General features: G+C 52.9%; 2 protein-coding genes across 11 annotated transcripts; one reads left to right on the top strand and one right to left on the bottom strand.

Moving 5' to 3' along the window:
* Positions 1–7,692: 7,692 nt before the first annotated feature.
* On the top strand, positions 7,693–17,225 carry LOC114095364 (zinc finger protein 692). Of its 4 annotated transcripts, none has more exons than XM_027938552.2 (12): positions 7,693–7,765; positions 8,393–8,579; positions 8,870–8,898; positions 9,208–9,471; positions 10,431–10,476; positions 10,568–10,690; positions 10,971–11,192; positions 11,279–11,356; positions 11,454–11,532; positions 13,114–13,228; positions 16,023–16,122; positions 16,235–17,225. In XM_027938552.2, exons 2-12 carry the CDS (start codon positions 8,404–8,406, stop codon positions 16,563–16,565), a joined length of 1,563 nt encoding a protein of 520 aa, XP_027794353.2. In that variant the 5' UTR covers positions 7,693–7,765; positions 8,393–8,403; the 3' UTR covers positions 16,566–17,225. The 4 variants fall into 4 exon arrangements, with proteins under 4 accessions (XP_027794353.2, XP_027794351.2, XP_027794350.2 ...); XM_027938551.3 differs by lacking the exon at positions 7,693–7,765 and adding an exon at positions 7,841–8,284; XM_027938550.3 differs by lacking the exon at positions 7,693–7,765 and having other exon boundaries at positions 7,838–8,579; positions 10,974–11,192.
* LOC114095366 (zinc finger protein 672) lies at positions 17,086–26,055 on the bottom strand. Of its 7 annotated transcripts, none has more exons than XM_027938554.3 (3): positions 25,786–26,055; positions 21,318–21,501; positions 17,086–19,636 (listed from the first exon to the last, which is right to left on the bottom strand). In XM_027938554.3, the coding sequence occupies exon 3, from the start codon at positions 19,317–19,319 to the stop codon at positions 17,949–17,951; it is 1,371 nt and encodes a 456-aa protein (XP_027794355.2). In that variant the 5' UTR covers positions 19,320–19,636; positions 21,318–21,501; positions 25,786–26,055; the 3' UTR covers positions 17,086–17,948. The 7 variants fall into 7 exon arrangements, with proteins under 7 accessions (XP_027794355.2, XP_027794358.2, XP_027794356.2 ...); XM_027938557.3 differs by having other exon boundaries at positions 17,086–19,496; XM_027938555.3 differs by having other exon boundaries at positions 21,343–21,501.
* Positions 26,056–26,516: the final 461 nt, after the last annotated feature.

Here is a 26,516-nt window from a genome sequence, read left to right as displayed (position 1 = left end):
TTGGTGGAGGCAGGAAGACTGAAACCACCAGTAGGAAATGAACAGCCCAAGTGATATAGCTGGGATTCAACTAGGTCTGCTGGTTTCCAAAATCTAGGTCTTTTTAATTCATGTTTTGAATTTGATTTTTAAGGACATAAGTGATGATAGAGATAAAGATTCTTTAAAAATTGTACAATAAAAAGAAAGCTGGAGTTAATTTGATAAGTCAGTCTGCCCCCACCCCCAATATCTAGCTATTCTCTCCAAAGAAAATGTGATCCCAGGTTACTGTATAGTGTTTGGTTCAGTTTTATTGGTTTTCTTTTTAAAAAAATAAAAGCCACAGTGCACCTAAGGAACTGAAGTAAACAACTTGTCTTCAGGTTTTAATCATGATGGCATGGAAAAGTCTTCCTCGTTATTTCTAACCACCTGAGCTTGTTCCATGCTGTCAGTGCCCCATGGTTTATTTATCTGCCTCCTTACCCATGAACCCCTGAGTCATTTCTAGTTTTTTTTTTTTTTTTCTGATTCATATGACAATGTTCCCTTGTGCATATGTGCAAATGGAACTTTTTGTTGGAAGTGCTATTTAGCATAAATCTAGACAGTCCCTGACTTAGGCTCCTTCAATTTAGGATTTTTAAACTGTAGTTTGAATTTGGAATTTTAGTCTCTCCTAGGCTACCTGTTGTGTAGGGTCCATTTCTATGAAGCTAGGCAGCAGCAGAGAGCCTCAGCTCCCATGGAATCATAAGGGTGACTGGCCAGTGCTCCTGTGGGCTGTTGTTGAGCTAGGATTTGCAAGTGAGGTGTGTTTAGTGCATTTTTAGCTTATGATATTTTCAACTCATGATGGGTTTACAGGGACATAACCTCCTCAAAGTCAAAGAGGGTCTGTACTTACAAATAATTCTGCATATAGAACATAGAACATAGGTGTTGCCAAACAGCCCTCTTCCACCAGCAGCACTGGGGTGACCTCTCTCCAGCCTCCCTGGCCCACCTGTCTTTCCCACAATTCCCTGTGGCCTCTCTCATCCTAGGAGTTAGAAAGATCCTTCTAGAAATACACTACTTCCAGGGTAGAACAGCAAATTTGGGTAGAAGGAATTCTCCGAGGTCTCCTTGGGCTCATGTCAGGCTTTCTAAGATCTCTGCAAGGAGACCAACCCTGACAGACTCATAGGTGTTAGAGACTGTATCAGCTAACCATGGCCCATAGTGCTGTATAACATCCACCCACAATAGTTGGCACTGATTTAGCTCATGAAATCTGCAGACTAGCTTATCTAGGGTAGACTCTACTGTGGTGGCTCAGCTTTGTCATTTCATGTCCTCAGCACCACTTTTCATGCCTCATTCTTCTGCTGGGGCTGTAGCAGGCTTCCTCTTTCCCTCCCTTCCTAGGAGTCAACATAAATAGAACAAAGGGAGGGATGCTGATGGGGGCCCTTTTACATATGGCTGTAAGTTTCCAGGGTTCTGGAGATGCTTTAGATGCTTCTGGAGTAAACTGGAGATTGACAATGAGCAGAGGAGGAGAAGAAGTCTATAGTCTCCACCATGCTTCCCAGTTCTCACTGGTGGGAGGGACTTCAGTTACCCAAGCTGAAGGAGCAGTCTGGGGAGGGCAATATCTACCAAGTGCTGATAGGTGGAAGCAAGGCAAGAGCTTGGGATCGCACAGTGGTGAGTGGGCGATCAGACAGGCCTTGGAGAGAGGTCCTCAGAATGCTGGTAGCTCATAAATCCCTAGATACTAAAAGCTTGATGCTGTAAGATGGCAGAAAAGGAAAGGTTGGATTCATTTTTGGTCCAAATGTAAAACTTTCTAGAGAGGAAGATAAGACAATTAGGAAAGAAAAGGGGAAGAAGATGAGTGAAGGAGAGAAAAAAAGAGAGAGACCAGAAGCAATGAGAAGGTCGGAATGGAGAAAAGGTAGTTATATAAGTAAAACAGGAAAAGAAACAAGACAAGGGAGAAGAGATGAAAGCAAGACAAATATGGAAGTCTGCAGAGCGGGATGAGATTTGTTGTGGGGCTGGAGAGTCTCCTATAATCAGTCTTCCACTGATGTTCCTCTCCCCAGCAAACCTGGCTCAGGAGCCCTACTGTTTCTTCAGCAACCTCAGCTTGCCCTTCGGGGTTCTTCATCTATGGTTGCAAAGGTTTGGTACAAAGAATGAAGATGCCAGAAAGGAGAAGGAACTGGGAGTTTCCACTGCTGGAGAAACCCTGTCATTTGAGCTTATCACCAAATGAAGACCTTCACCCTTCAGAATAGCACACAAGAAACCACGTTTTGAGAACAAATCGATTTCCCTCCATTTCTATCTTCCTCAGGGAGCAGCAGGAGTGGCCCACACAGTGCATCCTAACATCTCACATCTGCCAGGACCTTTTCCTGCGCCCACTTCCCTGCCTGTATTTCATGTTTTTTTCCTTGGGCATTTGCGCTGAAAGCCCCTTCATTTCTTCTGCAACACATCCAAGACACAGGTGGCAGGATCTTGTCTACAACCTGGATGATAACTGCAATATATCTGCAAATCCGCGATTTCCCACAGTCTTTGGCATATCACAGAGGACAGCTCTTGGGGACAACGAGGGTTGTGTACCGACCACGCGCTCCTCTTAGGTTGGGGAGGACAACATGTGGGCGCCAAGCGCAGCTCAGAGCAAAATGGCCACACCAACGCGGATGTGACCTCAGCAGCGCGCATGGCCCTCTGTTGGCCATGCTGGTCCGGCTCTCCCACGCTCTCCTGCCTGAGCCCTGTCACCTCGCCGGTGACAAGATCGAAAAGGTAAGGTTTCACCACGGGCAGCGGGGCCACCATGTCACTGGGCAGCTGCTGCTTCAGCACTTGGAACTTGATGTCGCTCCAAAGCTGGCGTCCCGGACTTCGCCGAATCCCCGGCCTCGAGGCCCTAAGCACCCTGGCCGCCATAACATTTCCAATTGCGAGTTCCCCAGCAGCTCGTTTTCAAGTCCTTCGCGTTCCCAGCTCTCCCAGACCAGCGTCTAAGCCTCCCGACCCAGCACTGGCGGACGGGCCAGTCAGACACTAAGGATCCCCGCCCTGCTTCTCTTATATACCATCCCGCATGGCCCCGTCCACATTTCGGCAAAGGGGGGGAAAACCTGTGTGCCGCGGCCCGGCATGATTGGCTGCTGGGAAGAGGCACCGCCCACCAATTGTCAGAGGGCGTAGACAAATAGAATGGGTGGGTCTTGTGCTACTAAGAGCCTTTCTGTGGACACCCGAAGGGCTTGCACTTCCAGTAAGTCGTCATCTCAGGATTTTAGTGATCCCAAGGCTGTAACAATTTGGCTCTTCCCTCTGTGGGCCAGGGGAGTGGAAAGTGATTTTTCTCTTAAGAGATGGAATATTGAGAGCTCAGATGATACAGCATTATTATTAGATCTGGCTACAACCATGGGGTAACATGTAAAGTCCAGGAAAAATAAATGTTATGGAGATGAATGTTCTCCACACAGACCCCCTAGTTATGAGAGTTTGTGATGGGGAGATTAGGAACTTTATATGTGACAAAGAACTGGCAGTTTCAGTGGGCTGTAAACCATAGCCAAACAGCAGCAGAGCTACAAATAGCTCAAGCTCAATCTTAGCCTTTGTAATGGGATACTAAAATAGAACTCAGGTCCTCACATTGCCCTGAAGTCACTGAGGAAGAGAAATATTTACAGAGGGCTGGGGATGTGGCTCAAGCGGTAGCGCGCTCTGCTGGCATGCGTGCGGCCCGGGTTCGATCCTCAGCACCACATACAAACAGAGATGTTGTGTCCGCTGAAAACTAAAAAATAAATATTAAAAATTCTCTCTCGTTCTCTCTCTCTCTCTCTCTCTCTCTCTCTCTCTCTCTCTCTCTCTCTCCCTCCATCCCTCACTCTCTAAATAAAATATCTTAAAAGAAATATTTACAGAGAAACTGCCTCTTCTTCCCATTCCCTGAAAGCACTCTTCCAAGGGACTTAGAAAGGTGAGAGTTGGGGCTACCTTTGAGAGAATTGTTCATTCCTTGTTTCTCTCAATTCAGTTGAGAGAATTGTTCATTCCTTGTTTCCATGATGTGAGAAATTGAAGGGAGATGGAGAGAAAAAGAGGATTGATCTCTTGAGAGCATTTGACTGTGGAAGAAGTCTAGAGTTGTTTTGAACAGTATCAAACCCAAAGAACCAAGGTTCTTGGGTCTCAAAGTGAGTAAAAGATTTTTTTATTGTCTAAGAGTAACCAAGAATTATGGGACCTATTTGTAGTTGTACAAAGGAACTAAAATTTTAAAGATATCTTTTTCTGTCTACCTCTCTAAATTTTCAATCATTGAAGTAAGGAATGAATAATTATCTCAAAAGCAGCCACCAGCTCCCACCTTTTTAAGTCCTGCAGAAGAGCACTAACTTCTTGGGGTTGGGGAAGGAGAGGTGGTTTCTCAGTAAATATTTCTCTTCCTTCAGTGACCTCAGTGCAGTGTGAGGACCTGAATTCCAGTGAACCCAAGGCCTCAGGCATTCTAGGCAAGCACCTGCCACTGAGCTACATCCTCAGTCTTTTTTATATTTTAAGGCGGGATTTTCCTGTTACACAGTCTGCCCTTGAACTTCCAATCCTCCTGCCTCAGTCTCCTGCCTCAGCCTGGGATTACAGGCATGCACCATGGTGCCTGGAAGACTCCTGCTTTACATATAAACATAGGTTTTACCCTTATTAGTGAGTAAAGTATCTGGAACAAGGTAGCTGATCTTCCTTCCTACCTTATGCTACTCAACAAGTATATTGAATCATCAAGACCACAAATGAATAGGAACATGGACAGGACATACTGGGTTCTTCCTAAGGGTGGTTCGTGTTTGAACTCCATGACACTTGGGATGTTTAGCCTTTGCAGAAGAAGGCTGGGGTAGCCAACAATCATCCTATACCAAAAAACAAACAACCTTCCCACACACACACATACACAAACAAGTCCCTAAAATGATTTCAAAAAACAATGAGTGTGGTCAAAGCAAGAGAATAGGGCACAGTGGGGAGGAAACTGACAGAGGGAAGGAGCTATCTGAGTGGGTAATCTTACAGCCAAGATATACATGGTGAAAAGAAAGCGCCCACCTGAAGAGCTAGGAGGAAGTGCCCCAGGAAAAAAGAAGCTCCCTCCAGCATGGTCAACACACATCAGAAAGAGCAAGTGGAAGTGGCCAGGTCAGAGAACACAATGTTCAGGAATTCAGAGGAAGATTCCTGAGAAGCAGCCAGGGGTCAGATCTCCTAGGATCTAAGGCCACGGTAAGGACTTTGGATCACACTAGAGATAACTAGAGGTTTTAAGGAAGAGATTTGCCTTCACTTCATCTGCATTGTGAGAGTAATGTCAAAGTAGAAGGTAGATTCATGGGAAAGGTGTGGGCATAGACCATGAGAGTGATGATGGTGGTCTGGTACGTTAAGAACTAGTCTCAGGAAGAACCTCCAAGCCTTAATGACTGGAATCCAGGAAGATCACCTTGCAGCAAACACTTTGGATGTAATTATTTGAGAACAGTGAGATGGGAGATCCCTTGTTGCACTTTAAATGCACCTGCAAGCTTCCTTGTGAGAGAAACAGAGGGAGATTTGATGTAGAAGAGAAAGAGCAATGTGATCACAGATGCAGAGATTGAAGTGACATTGCCAAAAGCCAGGGAATGCTGGCCATGACCAGCAGCTGGAAGAGACAAGGAATGAATTCTCTCCTAGAGCCCTTACAGGCATGTGGTCCTACTGACAACCACACACACACACACACACACACACACATACACACAACTTATTGGTTTATGGTCAGATGTCCCAGAAGATACACTCAAGCCTGATTCCCAGGTTTTAGTTTTGAGCAGTTACATAGATGATGGCACCATTTACTGAGAACTGATAAGGGAGAGGGGAATGGGCTGTGAATCATTATCTTTCTTAGTCAGAGAAAATATAAGCTAGCATATGTTCAGGCTGACTTTGCACCAAACACTGTCCTCAATTCTTTACCTGAATGAACTGAATTAACCACGGAAAACCAAGCAGGCAGTTAGAAAGACTTTCAAGTCTGGGTTTGAAAGAAGGTTGGGCTGGAATATCAATCTGGATGCCATCAGTGTACTTAAAGCTAGGGGACCTAATGAGATCACTCCCCTGCCCCCCCCCCAAAAAAAACCATGTGGAGAAGAGATACTTGGTCCCACAGAAGATGGAAAAGGGTCCAACAAGGGGAAGGAGGAGGCCAATGAGTGTTGCCGAAACTCAGTCCTTCTCCCCAGTGCCAATTCAATAATGAAGGCATGGTTTTGAGAAAAAAGAAAAAAAGTTTTATAACTTTGCTAGCAAAGGAGAAACACAGGGGTCTCCAATCCCAAAGGCTGTGATTCTGCCCATCAGCAGGAAACGGGGGGGGGGGGGGGGGGGGGGGGTTATAGAGGTAATTCAAAGGCTGCATTGCACATTTTCTCTCTTGGAGTTGTAATTCACTTGTTAATTTGGGAGATAGGTATTTCTGAGATCTTCTGGTTCTATCCCCAAAGTCTGTATTACTTCCTTCCTATGGTGGGTGTGTGCTCAAGGACAGACAAATCTTCCTAAAGTGGGGAAGAAGGGCTGGGGATGTAGGTCAGTAGCAGAGTGCTTGCCTAGCATGTGGGATGCACGGTGGTGCAGGCCTGTAATCCCAGCGTCTGGAGAGGCTGAGGCAGGAGTTTTGTGAGTTCAAAACCAGCCTCAGCAAAGGTGAGGCATCAAGCATTTCAGTGAGACTCTGTCTCTAAATAAAATACAAAATAGGGCTGGGGATGTGGCTCAGTGGTTGAGTGCCCCTGAGTTCAATTCCCAGTACCAATCAATCAATTAATCAATCAATAAAATAGATTAGAAAGATTTCCTCTAAGATTTTTTAGGGAGCAGCAGGGAGAGGAAGAGAAAGAAATATATTCATTTTAAAAATAAGTTGCAGTGGCAGAGCAGCAAGGGTTATATTCAAAGTATAAAGTGGACCACTGCTACAGGAGGAGGAAGGAAACCCGGGATCAGGTGAAATCGCAGAGCTTGGGAAAGCGTGAAGGCATCCATTGGGAAGAAGAGGAGCGAGATCTACCCATGATAGTCGCTTCCGTCTAGGGCCGAGAGGCAGGCCAAACTGACCACTGCATTTAGCTACATGGCCATCAAACAATCTTGAGAGGAGCCATTGCAGGGCTTGGAGAGAACAGCTCCAGCGGAGCCATTTGAGGAGAATGAAGAGAGAATGAGCCTGCAGATCATCTAGGCAACTCTTTGGAAGAATTCTGAAGCTACCAGAGGTTAGAGGCTGTGCCTGGCGGAGTCTCGTGGTCCAGAGGAGGCGCTAATCTTCTGCAGCACGTGTTTTCTCGCTGGTGGCAACTGAGAAGGGAGCTCGAGGGTGCTAAGAAGGCAAAGAGGCTAGAGAGGCCACGTGTCTGTCCTGACCGGAGGGCCAGGGTCTGTGCACAGGAGGGCTTGATCCTGGCCATCCCTCGTTCCCCTAAGCCTCTGGCGGTCCCAAGCAGCCACTCGCCACCCAAGCAGCTCACCACACACAGTGCGCTGCTCGCGTAGGATCACCGCTGCCGGCAGGGGGCGCGCAGGCGCCCAGTGCGCAGGCGCATCGCGGCCTCCCTCCCGCACCCCGGCCCCTCCCGGGACCGGCCGCAGTTCCGGGCGAAGCCGACGCGGAGGGGACGGTTTCTTAAAAGAGAAACGGCGGGGCGCGCGCGAGGTGGGCCCCGGTGTTCCCGCCTCGCTCCCGGCCTGCGCGCGAGGCCAGGGCGCAGGCGCAGTCGTGAGGGCGGGTGGGGGCGCACAGGTAAGACCCGTGCGGGAGGGCAGCGGCGGGGCCCTGGCCGCCTGGAGCTGCCAGCGGGGTTGGCCAGCCCCTCGCTCCGTGAGCGTCGAGTGCGGCGGCCCGAGGCGGGGTGGGGGCACCGTGCGGCCCACCCCCCGACCTGGCCGAGAAGAGCGCCCAGTTGCACGCCAGAACACCATCTCTGCCCCCCGGAAAGCAGCAAGGCCGGTGAAGTGCCCGCGCCCCCGCCTCAGCTGAAGTCTCCCCTTCAAGTCTCCCGCCCCTTCCCGCAGCTGGCGTTTGACACCTGAGTGGGCCGGAGGGCACGGGCCATTGTCCTGACTTTCATCCTGGCCCTGACCTGCACCCAGCGGCACCCCCCACAGCGCCCCGCGCGCACACCCTCTTGTGCAGGGCGGTTCGGCTCCAGTGGCGGCTGCTGCTGTTGAAATAGTTGAGTTCTGCCCGAGGCCCCGATGAGGACAGATGAGCCAGAGGGTGGTGGAGCAGGGGGCTCTGCCCCCAGGACCCGCCGGCAAGGAGCATCCCCTTCCCCTCCAGGCCCGGGACCCATGGCTTCCCCAGCAGCGGACGCGTCCTGCCTGCGGCGGGAGAAGCGGAGGCAGCTGGACGCGCGCCGCAGCAAGTGCCGCATCCGCCTGGGCGGCCACATGGAGCAATGGTGCCTCCTCAAGGAGCGGCTGGGCTTCTCCCTGCACTCACAGCTCGCCAAGTTCCTGCTGGACCGGTCAGGGACGCGGGGGCTGGGGGTGGGGGTGTCGGGAGGGGTCGGGGCGGGCCTCAGGCAGCAAGCCTCTTGTCCCCTCGGGGGTCAGGTGCAGCAACTGCTCCTTTCCACCTTCAGGTTTCTCACTTTAGCAGGATGACCTGAGTGATTTGTGGCCTCCCAGGGTCATTCCAACCTCCGTGGCCCCAGCGAAGAGGGGTCATTAGGCCTGGCCCCTTAAGTGTGTGGCCCAGAGCTGAGGGTGATGGTCACCCGGGCTCTGATCTGACCTGCAGCTTCTCCCTCGGCAGGTACACTTCTGGCTGTGTCCTCTGTGCAGGTAGGTAGAGGATGGCAGAGGAGGAGCCAGAGGGTACAGGAGCAAAGGGATTGGTGGTACCCAGAAGACAATGGTACCCAGAGATAGTTGGCTGGAAGCCCTGAATGAAGTGGGAAAGGGGATGGAGTTGGGGAGTTAGTCTTTTGGGCACCTCTGGGAAGGGGAGCAATGTCTCAGGGCCTCGGGTCTGCGCTCTGAAGGATGAAAAACTGCACTGGGGCTTCTGGGGACAGCATTGTCTAAATGTGGTTTTCTGGGTGAGAGGAGGGGCCTCCTAGCCCAACATGACTGCTCCCCCAACCCCTCCAGGTCCAGAGCCTTTGCCCCCCAAGGGTCTGCAGTATCTGGTGCTCTTGTCCCATGTCCACAGTCGGGAATGCAGCTTAGTGCCTGGTCTTCGGGGACCTGGGGGCCAAGATGGGGGGCTGGTGTGGGAGTGCTCAGCCGGCCACACCTTCTCCTGGGAACCTTCCTTGAGCCCTACACCTCCAGAGGTGCCCAAGCAGACCTCTCTTCCACGGACTAGCCCAAGGAGCTGGAGCCCCGAGGCCAGGAGTGGGCAGGAGCCTGCAGGTAGGCCAGGGGAAAGAGGCTGTGGAATGGGTGAGATCCTAGATGCCATCCCCAGTACCATAGAAAGAAAAAAAAAAAAAAAGAGTTGTGGAAAATATGAAGGAAAAAGGCTTTCAGGTCTCTGGGACAATCTTGTTTCTTTTCTTCTTTCCTTCCTTTATTTTTTCTTTTAGTAGTGGGGATTGAATCCAGAGGTCCTCTGGGATAGGATAGGCCTCCACAGATGGTGGCTAAGCTACATTCCCAGAACTGGCCTTGAACTTGCAACCCTCCTGCCTTACCCTTCCCAGCAGTTGGTACTACTGGTGGGCACTGCCACGTTTGGCTCAGAACCTTGTTTCTAAAAACAATCCTTTTATGGCAACAAGGAAATAGTCCTCACATACATTGTTAGATATGGTGTATTGTCATTAGTGGAAAATAAAAAAAATAAGGGTAAAAAGGGCAGGCACAGTGGTGCACACCTGTAATCCCAGTGACTGGGGAGGCTGAGGCAGGAAGATGCCAAGTTCAAGGCCAACATTGGCAACTTAGTGAGATCTTATCTCAAAAGAAATTGAAGCTAAGGGCTGAGGATATAGTTCAGTGGTTGAGGGCCACTGGATTCAATCACCAGTACTGTAAATAAATAAATAAAACAAAATCTATCTATCTGTATGTAATTGTATAAAATGTCTCTGGAAGGACACATAGGAAACTGGCTGCCTTGGGGAGAGCCAGGTGACTAGGGGACAGTACTGGAAAGAAGGTTCTCACTGTGTGCTTCTGGCTTGCTTGCTTGCTTCATTTATTTATTTGTTTGTTTATTTTTGGTCCATGTGAATAGAACTTCTGAACCAAAATACATCTTCCCACTCCAGTAGGCTCTTGGCCCTGCCCCCTTCCTAGAGGGCCTCCCCACATCTGTCCTCATTCCTTGAGCCCTGTGTTCCCTCCTTTGACCCTGCCTGTGTCAACAGGTTTGGAGTCTGCGCATGAGAGGACTCAAGAAGCCAGGGTGCCCAGGTGAGGATGGGAGGGAGGAGGGACAGGATGGGCCTGCACAGATGGTGGTGTGTGGGAGCAGGACCTCAGGCTTGCTTTCCTTGGCCTGCAGGGGGGCAGGACCCCCACCGGAGGCCTTCGTGCCCTCAGGAGAGGAAGAGGAAGACAGTGAGGAGGATGAAGAGGAGATGCTCAGCGATGCCAGCCCATGGACCTACAGCTCCTCCCCAGATGAGCAAGTTGGGATGGAGGGAGGTGCTGGGTGGAGCACAAGAGGCACAAGGTGCAGACTCGAGGGGTGGGCTTGCTGCTGGGGAGGGCAGGTGAGCCTTGGCAAAGGCAGAGGAACTGGAAGATGGGCTCCAGGGGAGACTGTGGGCTGAAGGCAGGTATGAATGGAGACCCTGGGGAGGAACAGGGTTATTCCAAGTTTGAGATTTTCAGTTTAGGGTTAGGGTTGTCAGGGCTGGCTGAGTGCCCAGAAAGGTAATGCCCTTCTCTTCGTCTCCCTTCAGCAGTGAGCCAGATGACACCAGACCACCCCTTTCCCCTGTCACCCCCACACCCAAGGAGGGAGAGACAGCACCAGCCCCTGCAGCTCTCCCTGTTCCTGTTGCTACTCCACCCTCATCCACACACACCGAGGGTGCCAGAGACCCTCTGCCATCAGATGCTGGGGTGCAGCTGGAGCTCAGTGGGACCCCTTCAGTGGCTCAGCAGACAGAGCCACTGGCCAGGTAACATGACAGCCAACAGAGAGGGCAAGGGTACCCTATGACTGGCCCTCCCTCAAGACCCTCCACTCCCTCTTTGCTGCCCTTAGCCCTACAAGCCAGTCCTCATCTGCCCTGACACCGGACTGGGATAAGGACACTGCACAGATTGGGCCCAAAAGAATTAGGTAGGACTTGGAGGAAATGGTGCTCTGGACAGGGTCAAGAGGAGGGGAGTGGAGGAGAGCAGGCGGGAGTCATTCTGCTCCCCCTTTCCTTTCCTAGGAAAGCTGCCAAAAGAGAGCTGATGTCTTGTGATTTCCCTGGCTGTGGAAGGATCTTCTCCAACCGGCAGTATCTGAATGTGAGGGACCCAGTTGGGGCCCCGTGTGTGCTGGGGCTGAGGAGGACTTCAGGGTGTGGTCAGGGGCATGCAAGCCCTTAGGTTTTATCCCCAGCACTGCAAAAAAGAAATAAAGGGAGGGAGTGGAAGGAAAAAGAAGGAAAATAAAAGAAGTCTAGGTGTAGGGGGAATTGGAAGCCAGGAGGAAGAAGGTTGTTGTGAACAGGCAATTTCCTACATTAACCTTTAAATGAGATAGATAACCAGTAGATGTGGAAAACCAAGCCACGGGCACACAGCTCCTGCCCACTCCTGCTTGCTTTGTGGGTCCTCAGAGGACTACACAGTGCCTGTTCGTCAGTCACTGGTAGGTGCTGGTGCAGTTCTAGGTGCTTGACGTGAGTTCTTGATCCTCACAGACTTGCTGTGGAGTAGGTGGTGATATTACTGCCAGTTTGCAATTAGGGAAACCAAGGCTCCCTGAGAGGTTCAGCATTGCCAAGGCTTCTCTGCTAGAGCGAGGTGGTGCTGGGGCTGTCTCCACACCCCTGCTGGCCTGCATGGGTAGACTAGAAGGACTGCACTTAATCTTAGCCAAAAGGCCGAGAAGTGATGACTAGAAGGACTGGGCAGCGGTCCTGTCCCCAGCCTCTCTGCCCAGGAAGTTTGAGGAAGAGGACCAGGACCCACAGTTGGCCAGAGCCCATGGCAGAGTGGGTCCTGACTGTGGTGTGAGTGGGAGGGACCAGAGAATGTCTCTACAGGAGGCCACATGGGAGTCATGGGGGTGCCTGAGTGCCAGTAGCTGAGCAGAGCCCTGGCAGGGGCAGACACCTGAGCTGGCTGTGTGGGAGGCCGAGGCTGCTCCAGAGGTTGAACTGTGGCTAAACAGGATGGTGGTGCAAGGGACAGCTAGGGTGGGAATTAGCTTAGATGACAGGAAGTACTCATGATGGGGGCATGGAGATCTGAGAGCCCATCTCCTGGGCATGGGGTGTAGCCCTGTGGCAAGCGCTTGCCTGGCATATGTCAGGTCCTGGGTTTGGTCCCCAGCACTGCCAGAGGGAGGGTCAGAGAGAACCCCTTACCCCTAACAGTACTCTCCACTGGGAGGCTGTGTTGTGTGTGTTTCTAAGCAGGTTAGAAGGGAACCACATATTCATATGACATTAGTGTGCATCAGTGGCTGAGCTGTCAGGTGGTCGAGGGTGTGTTGTCCATTAGTACTGACATGGAAGAGGACAGCCACATTCACCTAGACCACTCTCCCCTCCAACAGTGAGTCCGTGGTAGGTGGGCAGGAGTGTCACAGGGCCACTGTGGGGCCTTTGTACAGGGCCACTGTGGGGCATCGCGCTGAAGAGATGACCAAGTGGGAGTCCATGTCAGGATAGGGTGGGTGGGGCACGGCAGAGTGGTCGGTGTGGGATGGATGTGGCGCTGCTCCTGGTGCAGGCGAGGATAGGTGGCGTGACCAGGCCGTGACAGGGCTGTGGTGCGGGAGGTGGCAGAGGTGCCTGCCTGCCCCTCAGCTCGGTCCGTCTCCCTGAGGAAGGCAGTCATCCTCCTGGCCCTCCTCCCCTGCCACCCCTTCCTCCTCAGCACCACAAGAAGTACCAGCACATTCACCAGAAGTCCTTCTGCTGCCCGGAGCCCGCCTGTGGGAAGTCCTTCAACTTTAAAAAGCACCTGAAGGAGCACGTGAAGCTGCACAGTGGTGAGTGTCTCTGCCCCCCCCCCCACAGTGTCCCTTCTCTTCTCTCTGTGTCCTTTCCTGTCCCTGTCCCTTGTGTCCTTCACCTCCCCCTGGGCCTCCATCTTCACCTGCCCCACGCTTTCACCTTCTCCCCGTGTCCTTCACCTTCTCCCTCTGGGGCCTCCCCTCCCCCGGGGGACACCCTCTCTCTCTGTGAACCTGCTCTTCCCTCTGAGGGTGGCTCTAGGGTCGCCCTGCATCCCTGTGAATTTAGCCCTGGTCTGCTTGGACTGTGCCCGGGGCTGGGTACAGCAGTGCACAGCAGGAAGCCCTCAGCCCACAAGCACCCACTTAGTGATGAAGAATGACAAGAAGTGATGCTAGGGCAGCGAGGAGGCTTGCTGCAGTAGGAAGTGAAGCCTGAGCGAGCCCTGAGTGAAGACAGTGTGGAGACCCTCCTCAGTCCTAGGACCAAGCATGGGGGAGGCGTTTGGTCTCACCTGTGGTGCTCTCGGGGAGGGAGGAGGCCAGGAGGTTAGGGAGGAAGCTCACAGGAGTGGTGGCCTTGGAGACCACCGCAGGACAATGTGGCTCCTGCCTCCAGTGAGACGAGACAAAGGCCAGGTCACAATGCTGTGTGGAAAGTAGGAGGACCACGGATGCGTAGAGCGTGGTGCTTAGCTGCCAGGCAACTATGGAGATGGGCAGATGGTGATGGTGGCCTGGACCAGCCGTGGCAGTTGGTGAGCAGTGGCTTGAGGCTGGTGTATGCGTGATGGCCAGAAGGCTGCTGGGGCAGGATGAAATCTCCTCGTGCGGGACAGGCAGCAGGAGTCAGGGGTGGCTCGGAGGACACCAGAAGAGCAACAGGCAGAAGGTTTCCCCACTTTAAGGGAGAAGTGTCCTGTGAAGGAAAGTACAGCCCAGGAGATGCGAAGTCACAGCAGACACATCAGGCCAATCTGTCTTGAGTGTTGGGAGCCCCCAAGGAGGGTCCCCACAGAGAGGTGGGAGAGGGGTCCTGAGCATGGTGCACCTGGAACCCTGTCTTATGGGTGGCCTTGGAAGAGGTGGAGGAGGGTCCCACAGAGACGTGGGGAGAGTGGGCCTGAGTGTGGCACACCTGTCCTGGGCCTGCCAGGTGGGCGCAGGGGAAAGCAAAGGTAGGATCTGAGGGTTGGGGGACAGCGAGTGCTCCAGGGAGGAGGGTTCCCAGCTGTGGCTGTGGGAAGCTGTCCTTGACCGCAGGAAAGTGTTCTGGCAGGAGGGGTTGAGCTGGGCGTCAGGCCATGGGTTGAGGCAGCTGTGGGAGCAGCGCAATCATCTGGAGAGCTTGGGGTTTGCTGCAAACATGGGGAGAGGATCTAGACCTATGGGCCTGTGGGCTCAGGGCAGAGGTGGGAGTAAGCCCACAGAGCAGGCCTTGTTGACACCTGCCAGTGGGCCCTTGAGTGAGACGGGCCTTGAGGGCTGTGGCCAAGGGTTGGCATGCAGGTCAGCTGATGGCCCGGTGGGCAGAGGGTGGGGTCCACTCTGCTGGTTTCTTCCTTCTTGGTGGCTTGGAAAACAGGAGCAGTGCTGAGCAAGTATGGAGAGCCCAGGTGTTGGAGGCGAGTAGATGGGCAGAGTGTCCTCTGGATTCTAGAGAGTGGGAGAGTGGACAGGCCAGGAGACTGCAGATGGATGGTGAGCCCCTGAAGCTGCAGCTGTAGATGAAGAGGCTACAGGAAGGACAATGCCCCTACACATGTACAGGCCTAGAGTAGGTCCAGTTTGTCTGTCCTGTGTTGGGTGGGAGTGAGGAGTGGGCAGATTGGTGGTATCAGTGAAGGACACCTAAGATGGCCATGAAAACAGAGCTGAGGGGAGAGGGACGTTGACAAGGTAGTGGGGCCAATGGACCAGAGGCCTGGATGTCAGGAGATTATCATAGCAGCACATGGTAGGAGGCCCTGGCTGTAGCCAGGATGCTTGAAGTTGTGAGTTCTGAGGCTGCACAGTGCTGGAGTGTGACCTGAGGAAGACAGGTGGTGAGGACAGTGACTCTGGAAAGAGGGCCTGGAGTCAGAGCTGTGTGGATGGATGGGAGTGACAAGGGAGGAGTCTGCAGGTCTATAGAGGATAGAGGGAAGAGGTCTGTGGGTACCAGGAGAAGCAGGCCCAGCGCTTTCCCTGCAGGCCTGAGGCTGTGGGAGAACCACAGCAGTCCCTGTGAGCTGCTGGAGATGCAGTAACCATGGGCAACAAGCAGGTGTGGCTGGAACTAGCAGGGAGCAGACTGGAAGGAGAGGACAGTCATTGCCAGCAGTCTAGGTGTTCCGCAGGGCCCTGAGCAGGGCTGGACCTGTGGTCTGCAGGCCTGCATGGGGAGATGATTCCAGATGCCAGAAAGTATCCTTGGGGCTTGGACTATAGTCCTGCTTCCTGCCCCTGACTCCAGGTATCCTGTGGCTACTGCCTGGTGTTCCTGTCCACAGGGACACAACTCTCCATTCCTCTGGCAAAGACCAGCTCCAGGGCCCATGATGAGGTCGCTGCAACTCCACAGGGAGATCAGGGTTTGGGTGGAGAGGGGTGTGACAGTGATGGAGCCTTCCAGCTGGATGTTCCATTCTGTGCCCCTCCCCACTCAGTCGTCCCACCTCTCCATGTAAAGGAAGTCCAGACAGGCTCCATGATTTGGGCACCTCCTTAGAACAAAACCAGGACTGACCCCTAGGACTGCTGCATTCTGTGGGGGATAATGGGCAGGGTGGGCCACGGAGGGGCCGTGGGCTTGGGGACAGACACTGGAGTGTGCCTCGTGTGCCCACAGACACTCGGGACTATATCTGTGAGTTCTGCGCCCGGTCTTTCCGCACCAGCAGCAACCTCGTCATTCACAGACGCATCCACACCGGAGAGAAGCCCCTGCAGTGAGTGCCTGAGTGCTGAGGGTCCCAGGCGGGGCCCAGCAGGAAGCCCTGGGGGAGTCAAGGCAGACTGAAGTCAAGGCTTACCCCTTCCCTCCTCTGTCCCTGGCTGCAGGTGTGAGATCTGTGGGTTCACCTGTCGCCAGAAGGCCTCCCTGAACTGGCACCGGCGCAAGCATGCAGAGACAGCGGCAGCTTGGCGCTTCCCCTGCGAGTTCTGTGGCAAGCGCTTTGAGAGGCCAGACAGCGTGGCTGCTCACTGCAGCAAAAGTCACCCAGCTCTGCGCCCAGCCCCACAGGAACCACCCGGCCCGCTGGAGCCCTGTTGCAGCGGCTCTGCTCCCGAACCTCTGGGGTCCGCTGAAGGCTCTGGTGCTCCCTCAGCAGTGACCTTTCCCCCTCAGCTGGCTTCAGGGAGCCAGTCCCCAGGGACTGCACAGGACTAAAAGCCCGGAGGATAACTGCAGATATCTGGTCCCAGAAACTAGGCCACAGGGAGTGCAGGTGGAGGCACGGGCCCTGAAGAGCCAGGCTACTTTAGTCTTCCTGAAGGAAGTATTTTACATGAGCACTTTGGGCAGAGCACGTTTTAGTACCTGAGATGTAGGAATGCTGGATTTCTTTGAGAGCTGGATGTGAGAGTGTGCCAGCATGCAGGACAGGTACAGGCCCCTCTCTCTCTCTGCAGGCTCTCACCTGCCCTCACCCTGATTTCCAGATTCACTAGGCACTTTGGTAGTCTTTCCTGGGGAGTATAAACCTACTCTCATCCTTGAAGAGAGAGGCTGTAACAGTATGGAGAGAGGGTCCCCACAGAGTGGTGGGCTAAGCTAGACCAGGATGAGGCACGTCATCTAGGTCCTTGGAAAGGGGTGAGACCTTGGAACTATAGAAGGACCTGGCTCTTGGATACTCCCAAAGTCTGTGAAGACAGCAACCTCAGATTTGACAAAGAGATTCTTGGCATCCAAAACCCAAACAACTCTTTTATTTCACCAGCCGTAAGCAAAAAGTCACAATTCCAGGAGTCTCCGTCCTGCTTCCACCTGTGAACCTGTTACCCCATGGTTCCAAGTTTGATTTGGAAATAATATTCTGATACTCCACTTGGCAGTACTTGGCTTTGTGAACCCACATGGTCTTATCCCACATGCCAGGGCAAAATGTCCCTCACCTGGCCAGAAAACATTGTCCTAATAGGAACCCGAATTTGCTCTGGGGACAGAAGATAGTCATGCTGAGGGTCCTGCCTGGTCTCATCTGGGTGGGCTACCATTCCCAGGGAGCAAGCAGCTCCTGGCATGGAGATGCTGTTCAATGAATTGGGCTCCCATCTCCATCTTTCAAGCAGAGGGAGAAAGCAGTTTAACAGGTACAACTAACTGGCAAGAAGACCACAGAGCTGGCAAGATGCAACTAGCCAAATCTGTGACTTTAGTACCTAGAGAGGCACAGCAGCAAATGTATTGGGGAAAGAGGCCGAGGAAATGCACACTGGCGTAAGGAGAGGGGAGAAGACAGCACACAGGAGGGAAAACAGGAAAAATACCAGAACACAGGCCAGCAACAGGACACAGCTCTGGGACCCCTTGCACACTGCGAGAGGGCTGTCCTGATGCCCTCCCCCATACCTGGAGAGGTTGGGCGATTCAAGGACTGAGGATGGGGAAAGAGCCTCTGGGGAAGTCAGTGCAGAGGTAAGGCAATCCTGGTAAACAAAGGGCACCAACAGAAGTGCAAAAGGCCAAACCTGTGAGTCCTCTTTTGTCCCTTGGCACTGTAGGGGTGCTAGCCCAGGCCCCTTCAAGAAGCCTCCCAGCAAGTCATCCTCATCGGGGACATAAGACCCCTGGCTTTCCCTGTCCAGTTGGCCCCATAAGGACCAGGTCCGTGCCTCCTGCAGCCTCACGGACAGCAGCACGGGCACGTGTATGGGCCCGCTGATGCTGTGACAGTGACCGGCTGTGGCTAAAGCATTTGCCACACTCAGCACATTTCGCTGGCCGCTCGCCCAGGTGTGTCTTTCGGTGCAGTGCAAGCTTGGAGGCGACGCTGAAAGCCTTGCCACACTCAGGGCACGTGTGTGGCTTATGGCCTGCGTGATTGCGCAGGTGCACGTTGAGGTTGGACACGCACGTGAATCGCTTGCCACACAGCTCGCAGCCATATGGCTTTTCCCCAGTGTGCGTACGGCGGTGTTTGGTGAGGTCTGAACGATCGCTGAAGCCGCGGCCACACTCGGGACATGGGAAGGGCCTCTCCCCGGTGTGGATGCGCTGATGTACCACCAGGTCATATCGCTGCCCAAAGCCTTTACCACAAGTGGTGCACGCGTGTGGCCGCTCGCCACGGTGGCTGCGCCGGTGGCGTAGGAGCGTGGAACTCTCGCTGAAGCAGCGTCCACAGTCACTGCAAGCATAGGGCTTCTCGCCCGTGTGTGTACGCTGGTGGCGCACTAACGTGGCACTCTCCAGGAAGCCTTTGCCACACTCTGGGCACTTGAAAGGCTTCTCACCTGAGTGCGTCTGGAGGTGGCGCGTTAGTGTGGAACTCTTGCCGAAAGTCTTGCCACATACAGTGCACTGGTGCACGTCTGTAGGACGGGGTTGTGGGGGCATGTGGGCTCCAGGGCTGGGAACAGTGTGGACGCGTGCATGACTGCGCAGCCCTGCACTGCTGCGGAAGGCCCGAGGGCACTGTGTACAGCGGTGGGGCGAGCCAGGGGTGGGGACAGCCGGGTTGCCTGCTGGGTGCGCCCGCGCCTGGTGGAAACGCAGCGCGCTCTGCCGGAAAGCACGTGCACACAGTGGGCAGCGGCAAGGCTGTTCGGGCGGGTGTCTGCGGCTGCGATGCAGCAACAGCGCAGGTAGGTGAGGGAAGTGGCCACCGCACAGGCGGCATGGGTAGGCGCGGCTGCGCCTACGGTGGGCACCCAGGTGCAGGTCGAGTCGGCCGCTATGGCGGAAGCTCTGGCCACACTCGCTGCAAATGTAGAGCGTCTGGCCTGCGTGGGTCCGCCTATGAGCACGCAGGTCGGCAGCCTGTGCGCAGCGCTCGCCACACTCCAGGCAGCGGAAACAGGTATCACCACCATGGGCACGCTCATGCCGCAGCAGCACTGTGCTGTAGCGGAAGCTCTTTCCACACTCGCTGCATGCGTAGGGTCTGCCCACTGCCACATTGCCTGAAGCCGCCAACATGGTGAGGGGCGGCCTGCAGGGAAATGTGCTCCTTGCTCCAAAGGTAAGTTTTGGTTTTCCTAAGAGGGAAGAGGGGGAGGCCTCAAAACTGTGTCTTCTAGAGGTCTTTCTGTCACCTGTAGGCGCTGCTTCTATTCCACGGGCAAGTTGAGGCCAGCTTCACCCTGCTGCTAAACTCTGCGGGGAGAAAGTCATGTGAGTCCAGCAGAGCTGCCAAACCCCGCTGTCGGAAGGGAGAGGTTAACGTGAACGCTTCCTGTGACAGGTTGTCTTATCCTGGGGATCCCATCAATATGAAGGGAGTGTTCTTGTACTACCTGGAAGGGAGGAGGGATGGATCACATCTGTCCTGGAGAGCAGAAAGGTGTGGATTCAAAGGGGAGTTTAGTTCAGTGCAGAAACCCGGCACCCTCAACACTTCTGGAGAGGGAAGAAATGGGAATGCCTGGCCTGTTCACTGGCAGGCCGGGTGTCCGGCCTAGGGAAGCATTAGGCAATGACAAGGAGGGGTGGAGTATTGAGAACCCAGGCCAGACCATACCAAGGAGTCCTCCGCCACCACTTCCTGAGCATGGACAGTGAACCACCCAAGCCTGGAAGTACAAAGAGGCCACATACTAAAGCACAAGGGCATGCCACAGAAGCAGCAATAGCCTGGCAAAGGGCACACATCTGATGTTATGGAAGGGGCTCAACCTGGGCAAGCGAAGGTATCTGAGAAACCCCCCAAAATTGTTCCTTAGCTTTGGACATCACCTATAAACAACTACTTAGTACATGCCCAGTTGAGAAAGCAAGTCAGGATCCAGGAGAGAGGCAAAAAGGAAGAATGGAAAATTCACAAAACAGTTATTACAAGTTAGTGGTGTTATCCAAGAAGTGCATTCCACATTTTCAGGCAAGGCTGGGGGAAAGAACGGGACCTCTTTCTAATTCTCAGCTATACAAGTTTGTCAACACTCTGCACACTTTCCTTACTGCTGCAACCCTAGGGATCTGAGAACATGCAGAGTGAGAAATCTCCAACAGTATTCCTAACAGGTTCTCTGGCATCTCTCTAAGCAGGATCAGCCGTTTTTTTTTTTAATGCACACAACTTCACAAACCCTCCAGCTAAGAATGTAAATGTGGCTTTACCTCCTGATCTGGTCCATGAGTCTATCACCAGCCCAGTGAGTGGGGACATTGAAGATTATGTATAACCCTTAGTTTAGCTTTTTTTTTTTGGTACCAGGAACTGAGCCCAGGGTGCTTAACTACTGAGCCACATCCCCCAACCTTTTTTATTTTTTGAGACAGCATATCTCTAAGTTGCTTAGGGCCTGCTAAATTGCTGAGGCTGGCTTTGAACCTGTGATCCTCCTGCCTCAGCCTCCCAAGCTGCTATAATTACAGGCGTGTACCACCGCACCTGGCCTAGGGAAGATATTTTTAATGGATATTTTCAAATATAAAAAACTAGGAAGAATGAATCTTGAACCACTCAGTGACCAATTTCCATTCCTGTTTCATCTGTGACACCACTCCATGTTTTATTTTTGTTTTGGTTTTGGTCAAGAAATCCAAGCCATCTTAGTAAAAAAATAACGATTTTCAAACAAAATCTAAAAGCAGGGTTTGAGCACCACTGCAGACCAATGAGCAGAATGAAAGGATCCTCCAGGGAACCTTTCAACCCAGTCACCCAGGTTTAACTCAGTCACTCAGGTTTTACCAACTAGTCACCCAGGTTTCACCCAGTCAACCAGGCTGCTGATTCACTGAACATCAGTTCAAAAGAATGCTTGCCTGCATGGGAGTGAAATTCCTAGAGACCCAGTGGCTGGACCCAAATGCCAAAAGGGCAATGCCCATGGCCTGGTGAGTGGCCTGCCTCCCTGGGGGTCTCCAGGAGGCATGGCACTCCCAGCCCATAGTTTTGGAGCCCACACTCTCTGAGGCCACTGCTTCCAGGACACATGTCCAACAAAAGACAAATGCACCAACACAAACACACACCTAAACAGTGGCTAAACAAAAATACCGTTTCCTCTTGTCACTGACATGGGATATGAGAGGTTCCACTGTAGAGTGCAGGTTTGGTGCTCCGGTACCAGAGTGGGCCTTCAGGTCTCTCTTCCAAACCTCACCCCATTGTGGTGCTCATCACAGAAACAAAGGGACCTGTGCATGGGGCAGAAACCTGGAAGAAAAATATAAAGTACCATTGTGTCCAAAAAGAACAAGCAGTAGACCACTCTCACTATGACCCCCTGGGTACGCGTAAGTTTTAAAGTTGCTATGCTGCTAAATTCTTTTACTTTGGAAAAAAGATGAAGTACAGGGAAGCTTGGGAAAAGGCAAGGGGGTGACTGTGGTCTGTGAATTCCTAACTGTTGAATACTGACAATATTTCAGTGTTTCATGCATTTAATACTTTTAAATTCTCCACATATAACTAATAAAAATAGGTACTAAGAAGTAAAATAAGCTAATAGAAAAATTAACATTCATGGTAGATTTAAGATAAACTTCTAAGTTTCATATATCATTTATTTATTTTTGTCTTAATAGACAGGTATTTCGTGCCCTAACTAATTGATCAGAAATTACATTTCAAGGGCATTAGAATTAATCCTCCATTTAGGCCCGTCGTGGTGGCGCATGCCTATAATCCCGGCAGCTTGGGAGACTGAGACAGGAGGACAGCAAGTTCAAAGCCAGCCTCAGCAAAAGTGAGGTGCTAAGCAACTCAGTAAGACCATGTCTCTAAATAAAATACAAAATAGGGCTGGGGATATGGCTCAGTGGTCAAATGCCCCTGAGTTCAATCCCTGGCACCCCCTGCCAAAAAAAAAAAAAAAAAGAAGAATTAATCAGCAATTAGGACATTAATTAACAATTCTTTTCCTCTGAGCCATGTCCTTCAGTCAGAACAAAAAGAATCCTCTTTCCTGGTACTCTGTTTTGCAACACCAGCACTTCTTGGGTGGGAACAGAGACCCAGAAAGTTACAATTGACAAGAAGCAAATGATCATCTTGCCATCTCTATCCATTACAAAGTTCGCAAAACTCATTGTGTGCTGTGGCCAGAGTGGCCAGTGACTGGCGCAAACCAGGTCTCGGGGATCCCCTCTCCAAACCCTTCCAGTAGTAGTTTAGTGACTTATTACAGTGAGGCCAGACTCCATATGTAAGATTTTGCTTGACGTAGACCTGCCAGTCACACTGCCAGAGAAGATGCAAGAAGTGAAACTGAGGGAACTCTTGAGAACTGTACCATCTATTCCAGCAGCCAAGAGCTACACGTGGCCCCTGAGCACTTGAAACTGAGTCCAAAGGGGGATGGGCTGAATGGGTTAGATGAACTCCTCATTTCAAAGACAGTAAGAAAAAATACTACAAAATATCTCATTAATAATGCTTAATGTTGATCACGTGGAAAATATTTTTATATTTTATATATGTTAAATAAAGTATACTATTAAAATTTCACCTATTTTTAAAAAAATTTAAATTACAAATACAACTTATTTTTCATTTCTATTGGATAGCACTTGTCTATATGACCTTTCCAAATCCTGTAACATCTTACCAAAGGTAGCCCACCTCAAGGTCTCTGGAGTGCTCTGATTGGAAGGTTGTGTCCACCTGACTTCATGCCACCAAAACCACACAGGAGCCTTTTCCAAGGCTCTAGCAACTGGCCACCCACTCCAAAGAAATCCACCTGCTCTTTTGGGAAGTGGATGTCTGTAATGCTCATGTAGAACTGGTTGTGACCACTCAAAACATTCTCCCACTGCTACATATTTGTGGATGTGACCCCTTTTCATCCTGCCAGTAGTCTTTGAGGTAGTCATTACCCATTACCCTCCTCTGACCTGGGGTTCCCTTATGGGCCTGTCCCAGAGTCATCCAGCAGAAGCACGTAGGTTTGAAGACACGAGAGGTCTGTCACTTTCCCTGAAGCAGCCGCCACCGGATCTTAGAGGACCCAGCTGACCTGTAACTGCTCACTGAGCAGTGGCAACATACCTGACTGTGTGGTTCAGTGGGAAGTATGGTGGACAGGGGAGTAGGGGGTAGGATGCTGGCCCTGGGGTTTGGTCTATGTGCACAGCATTTACCTTAGAACCCTGGTCTAGGAAATGGAACAGTGTTCAAAAGGGGACAGGACCTGGTGTGTGGGAAGACAGAAAGAGGGAGCTGCATCCAGAAGAGGTGCCTTCTGCTGGATCTAACTCCCTTAGGAAGCTGAGAGATGCCATTTCCAGGTTTCTGTGACATCCCTAGACTATCTGGAAATCAGAAGTAAATTATCCACTCCTTACTCTGGGTGGTGGTAGTGCAAAGGCTTATTTCAGCCTGAGGAGCCTGATTTGGGGCCCTTCCAGGAGGTGCAGGTCCTGCCACTGAGAAAATCCTTGCCTGCTTCATTCAGGCCTCTTCTCAGTAACTAGCCATAGAAAAGGTGACCCTCTTATTCTCCAACCCCACCACTCAGCTCTATTCTGAATTAGCCAAAGTAACAGGGCAGTGATTCCCATCTACCTTGGAAATATTCCAGCCCTATTCTGGGAGGTGAGGATGGCGAGTGGAATTCAGGCAACAGAATGACCCTCCGCCTTCCTTTTTTCTCCTCCAACAGCAGCAAGGCCCAAGGCTTCCAGAGAAAACATTCCTTCCATTTGGAGATATGCTTAAGAGCTGGTGGAAAGAAGAATGACAGCTCCCTTCCACCCAAGTACCCATGTCTGATAATGAGCCAAAGACATTCTTTCAGAAGTTCTGGTTTTACAAAGATTTTGTTGACAACTTGGAAGTGTGAAGAAGGTGGGTATGTAGGCAGGTCTGAGAGAGCGTACACTGTAGTTTATCCTATCCCTCTGACATGGGCCCAGAGTGGCCAAGGAATCCCAGAACCGGGATCAGGAAGACTGTTAGGTCTTCAACATACTCACTGGGTCTATCAAGGTGTACACATCTGGCACTCAATGCTTTTTTAAAAATGAACAGATGGCTTCCTGACAGGAGTAAGTCCTGAGAAATATGTTCTTGGGCCATTTTGTTGTGAGCATCCGGGTGAACTGCACACAAACTAAGACAGCTACAACACCACTAGGCAATATAATCTTCTATAAGATTGAAGGATATGGAAAACAGACACCAGAGAGAAAGGAGAACGATGGCCCCCAGGGAACTTCCTTTATCTACAACTGTTCCCCTACAGCCTTCCTGCCCCACCCTAAAGGAGCCCACCAGTGATGACCCAGCTCAGCTAAACCCTATAAAACTAGTTCTTTCTTGTAGCCCCTTGCTATTTTCCCTTTTAAAAATTGTGCCCTTCCGTTGCCTAATAAAAGCATCGTTGCCTAATACTATGACCATGACCTTTAAGGTCAGCCTCCCTTTTTCTTTTTGTATCATCTTTCTTTTGCTTTCGAAAAAAGCAGTCCGTCCTGATAAAATTTTTCTTCAGTCTGTGGCTGGGATTCAGTTCTCACAAATGTTAGGTTTCTGGAGGAGCCAGCTTTTTTCTATAGTTATCCTATTCTCCATCACCCTAAATACTATGGAGTTGGGAATGCAAACTGTTTAAAGGAACCGGAGAGGCACATGTCCTAACTCCTGTTTTTCCATTACTAATTGTGTGACCTTGAACAGAGAACTCAGGGTGTCACCCTCCTGCCTGGGAAAACAGTTTCCTCGGGGAGGAAAAGTGTCTAAGTTTGAGAACTGCAGCTGACTCGAGTTGAGGGCCTGGTTTCCTTGGACTGCCTTTCTCTGGAGAGGCCCTAACACGCGGACCTCTGCCCCGCGGAGGCTCTGGCCGCACACCCCGCCTTCCCCACGTGGTTGGAGTAGCGTGGCCCGCGCGGCCGCGCACCCGGGGCTCCCGAGTAAAGCAGAGAGGTCGGCTTCGCCTTCAGCCTCGGTGCTTGGTACTTAATGGGAGTTGGAACGACTGTTCACGGAATGAGGAACGTGGCACCTGAACAGGTCGCCTCCGTGGGCCCCCGCAGCCTATCGGGGCGCCCCAGTCGGCGCGCCGGGAGTTGCTGGGTAGATGGCCGGGAGCCTTCCCACCGCGGGGCCTGTCCCAGCCCCCGCCCCGCCCCGGCGTTCTGCACGCGGAGGGAGGGGGGGAGGAGAGTTCTGCGCCCGGCGGCGTCACTGCGCCTTTAATGGCGGCGTCACTGCCCCTTTAATCCGGCGAGGCCCCGCGGGGCCGCCGACGTGGGGCCTCCAACGCGAAGGTCACCGGGGCAGGGCGGCGAGGACGCGCTGAAGGCTGGCCTGGGCGGAGCGGGCCGCACGCGGCGGGGCGCGGACCAATCGCCGCTCCGCCGCGCCTGAACGTCACGCGTTGCCGAGGGGCGCTTCGGCCCGGGCAGACTCGAGTGGCGGCGGAGGGGAGAAGCCGGCAACTGTAGGGGACCGCCGTCCCCGCCACCCTCGCCCTCCCGGCCCCCGGCCCCTCACCGGTCGCGGCTGGCTCCTCGGACGCCGCGCGGCTCCCACTCGGCAGGTCTGCCGACCCGCTTCCCGGACTCCGAGACCGGGGCGGGGAGCGCGGCCGCCGAGCGGGCAGCGGGAGGCGCCTCGGGGCGGAGGTCACGTCGCAGGCCCGCTCTCCCCGGCGGCCGGTGTCGCGGGTTGCTGGGGAGCCTGGGGGGTACACCTCTGCCCACCCAGCTCCAGGGAGGCGCAGGAACCCTGGGGAGGAGCGGGCCCTGCGGGAAGCCGAGGAGGTGCCTGGCCCCGCCCCTAGCTCCGCCCCTGGACGGGCGCAGCGAATCCCTGCCTCCTCCCCTGCCTGCCTGCCCGCCCCTGAGCCTCATCCCGGCCAATTGGAGTAAAGGGCGCCGAGCACCGCGCGCCCCCGCCACTCCCCGGGCCGCGTTGGGTGAGCCCAGTCTTGAGGCTGGTGCGCTCCGGGCCAGCGGTTGGAGTAACCTTGCGTGCTGAGCCCGGCGCGGCCAGTGCCCGACGCGAACCAGGTCTCGGAGGGCCCCCTCTCCAAACCCTTCCAGTAGTAGTTTAGCGACTTATTACAGTGAGGCCAGACTCGATTTTGCTTGACGTAGACCGGCCCAGGGTCGCACTGCTAGAAGCTTGGGCACCCCTGTTATTCATGACAACTGCCTCTCCATGAGCTTGCGGACAGAGCGCCCTGGTCAAACGTAGACTCTTGACGTCTTCTTCCTCTGGCA

This window comes from Marmota flaviventris, chromosome 5, assembly GCF_047511675.1.
Source record: "Marmota flaviventris isolate mMarFla1 chromosome 5, mMarFla1.hap1, whole genome shotgun sequence".
In the NCBI taxonomy this organism is placed as follows: Eukaryota; Metazoa; Chordata; class Mammalia; order Rodentia; family Sciuridae; genus Marmota; species Marmota flaviventris.
Note: the sequence above shows the minus strand (reverse complement) of the source record. Positions and strands in the feature narration are given on the sequence as shown.

Bases quoted from the DNA above. Each gene is read 5' to 3' on its own strand.
- LOC114095366 (XM_027938554.3), bottom strand. From the start codon at position 19,319: ATGTTGGCGGCTTCAGGCAATGTGGCAGTGGGCAGACCCTACGCATGC.
- LOC114095364 (XM_027938549.3), top strand. From the start codon at position 8,308: ATGAGGACAGATGAGCCAGAGGGTGGTGGAGCAGGGGGCTCTGCCCCC. The intron at 8,580-8,869 runs GTCAGGGACGCG...CTCCCTCGGCAG, and splicing joins GCCAAGTTCCTGCTGGACCG to GTACACTTCTGGCTGTGTCC. The intron at 13,229-16,022 runs GTGAGTGTCTCT...GTGTGCCCACAG, and splicing joins GCACGTGAAGCTGCACAGTG to ACACTCGGGACTATATCTGT.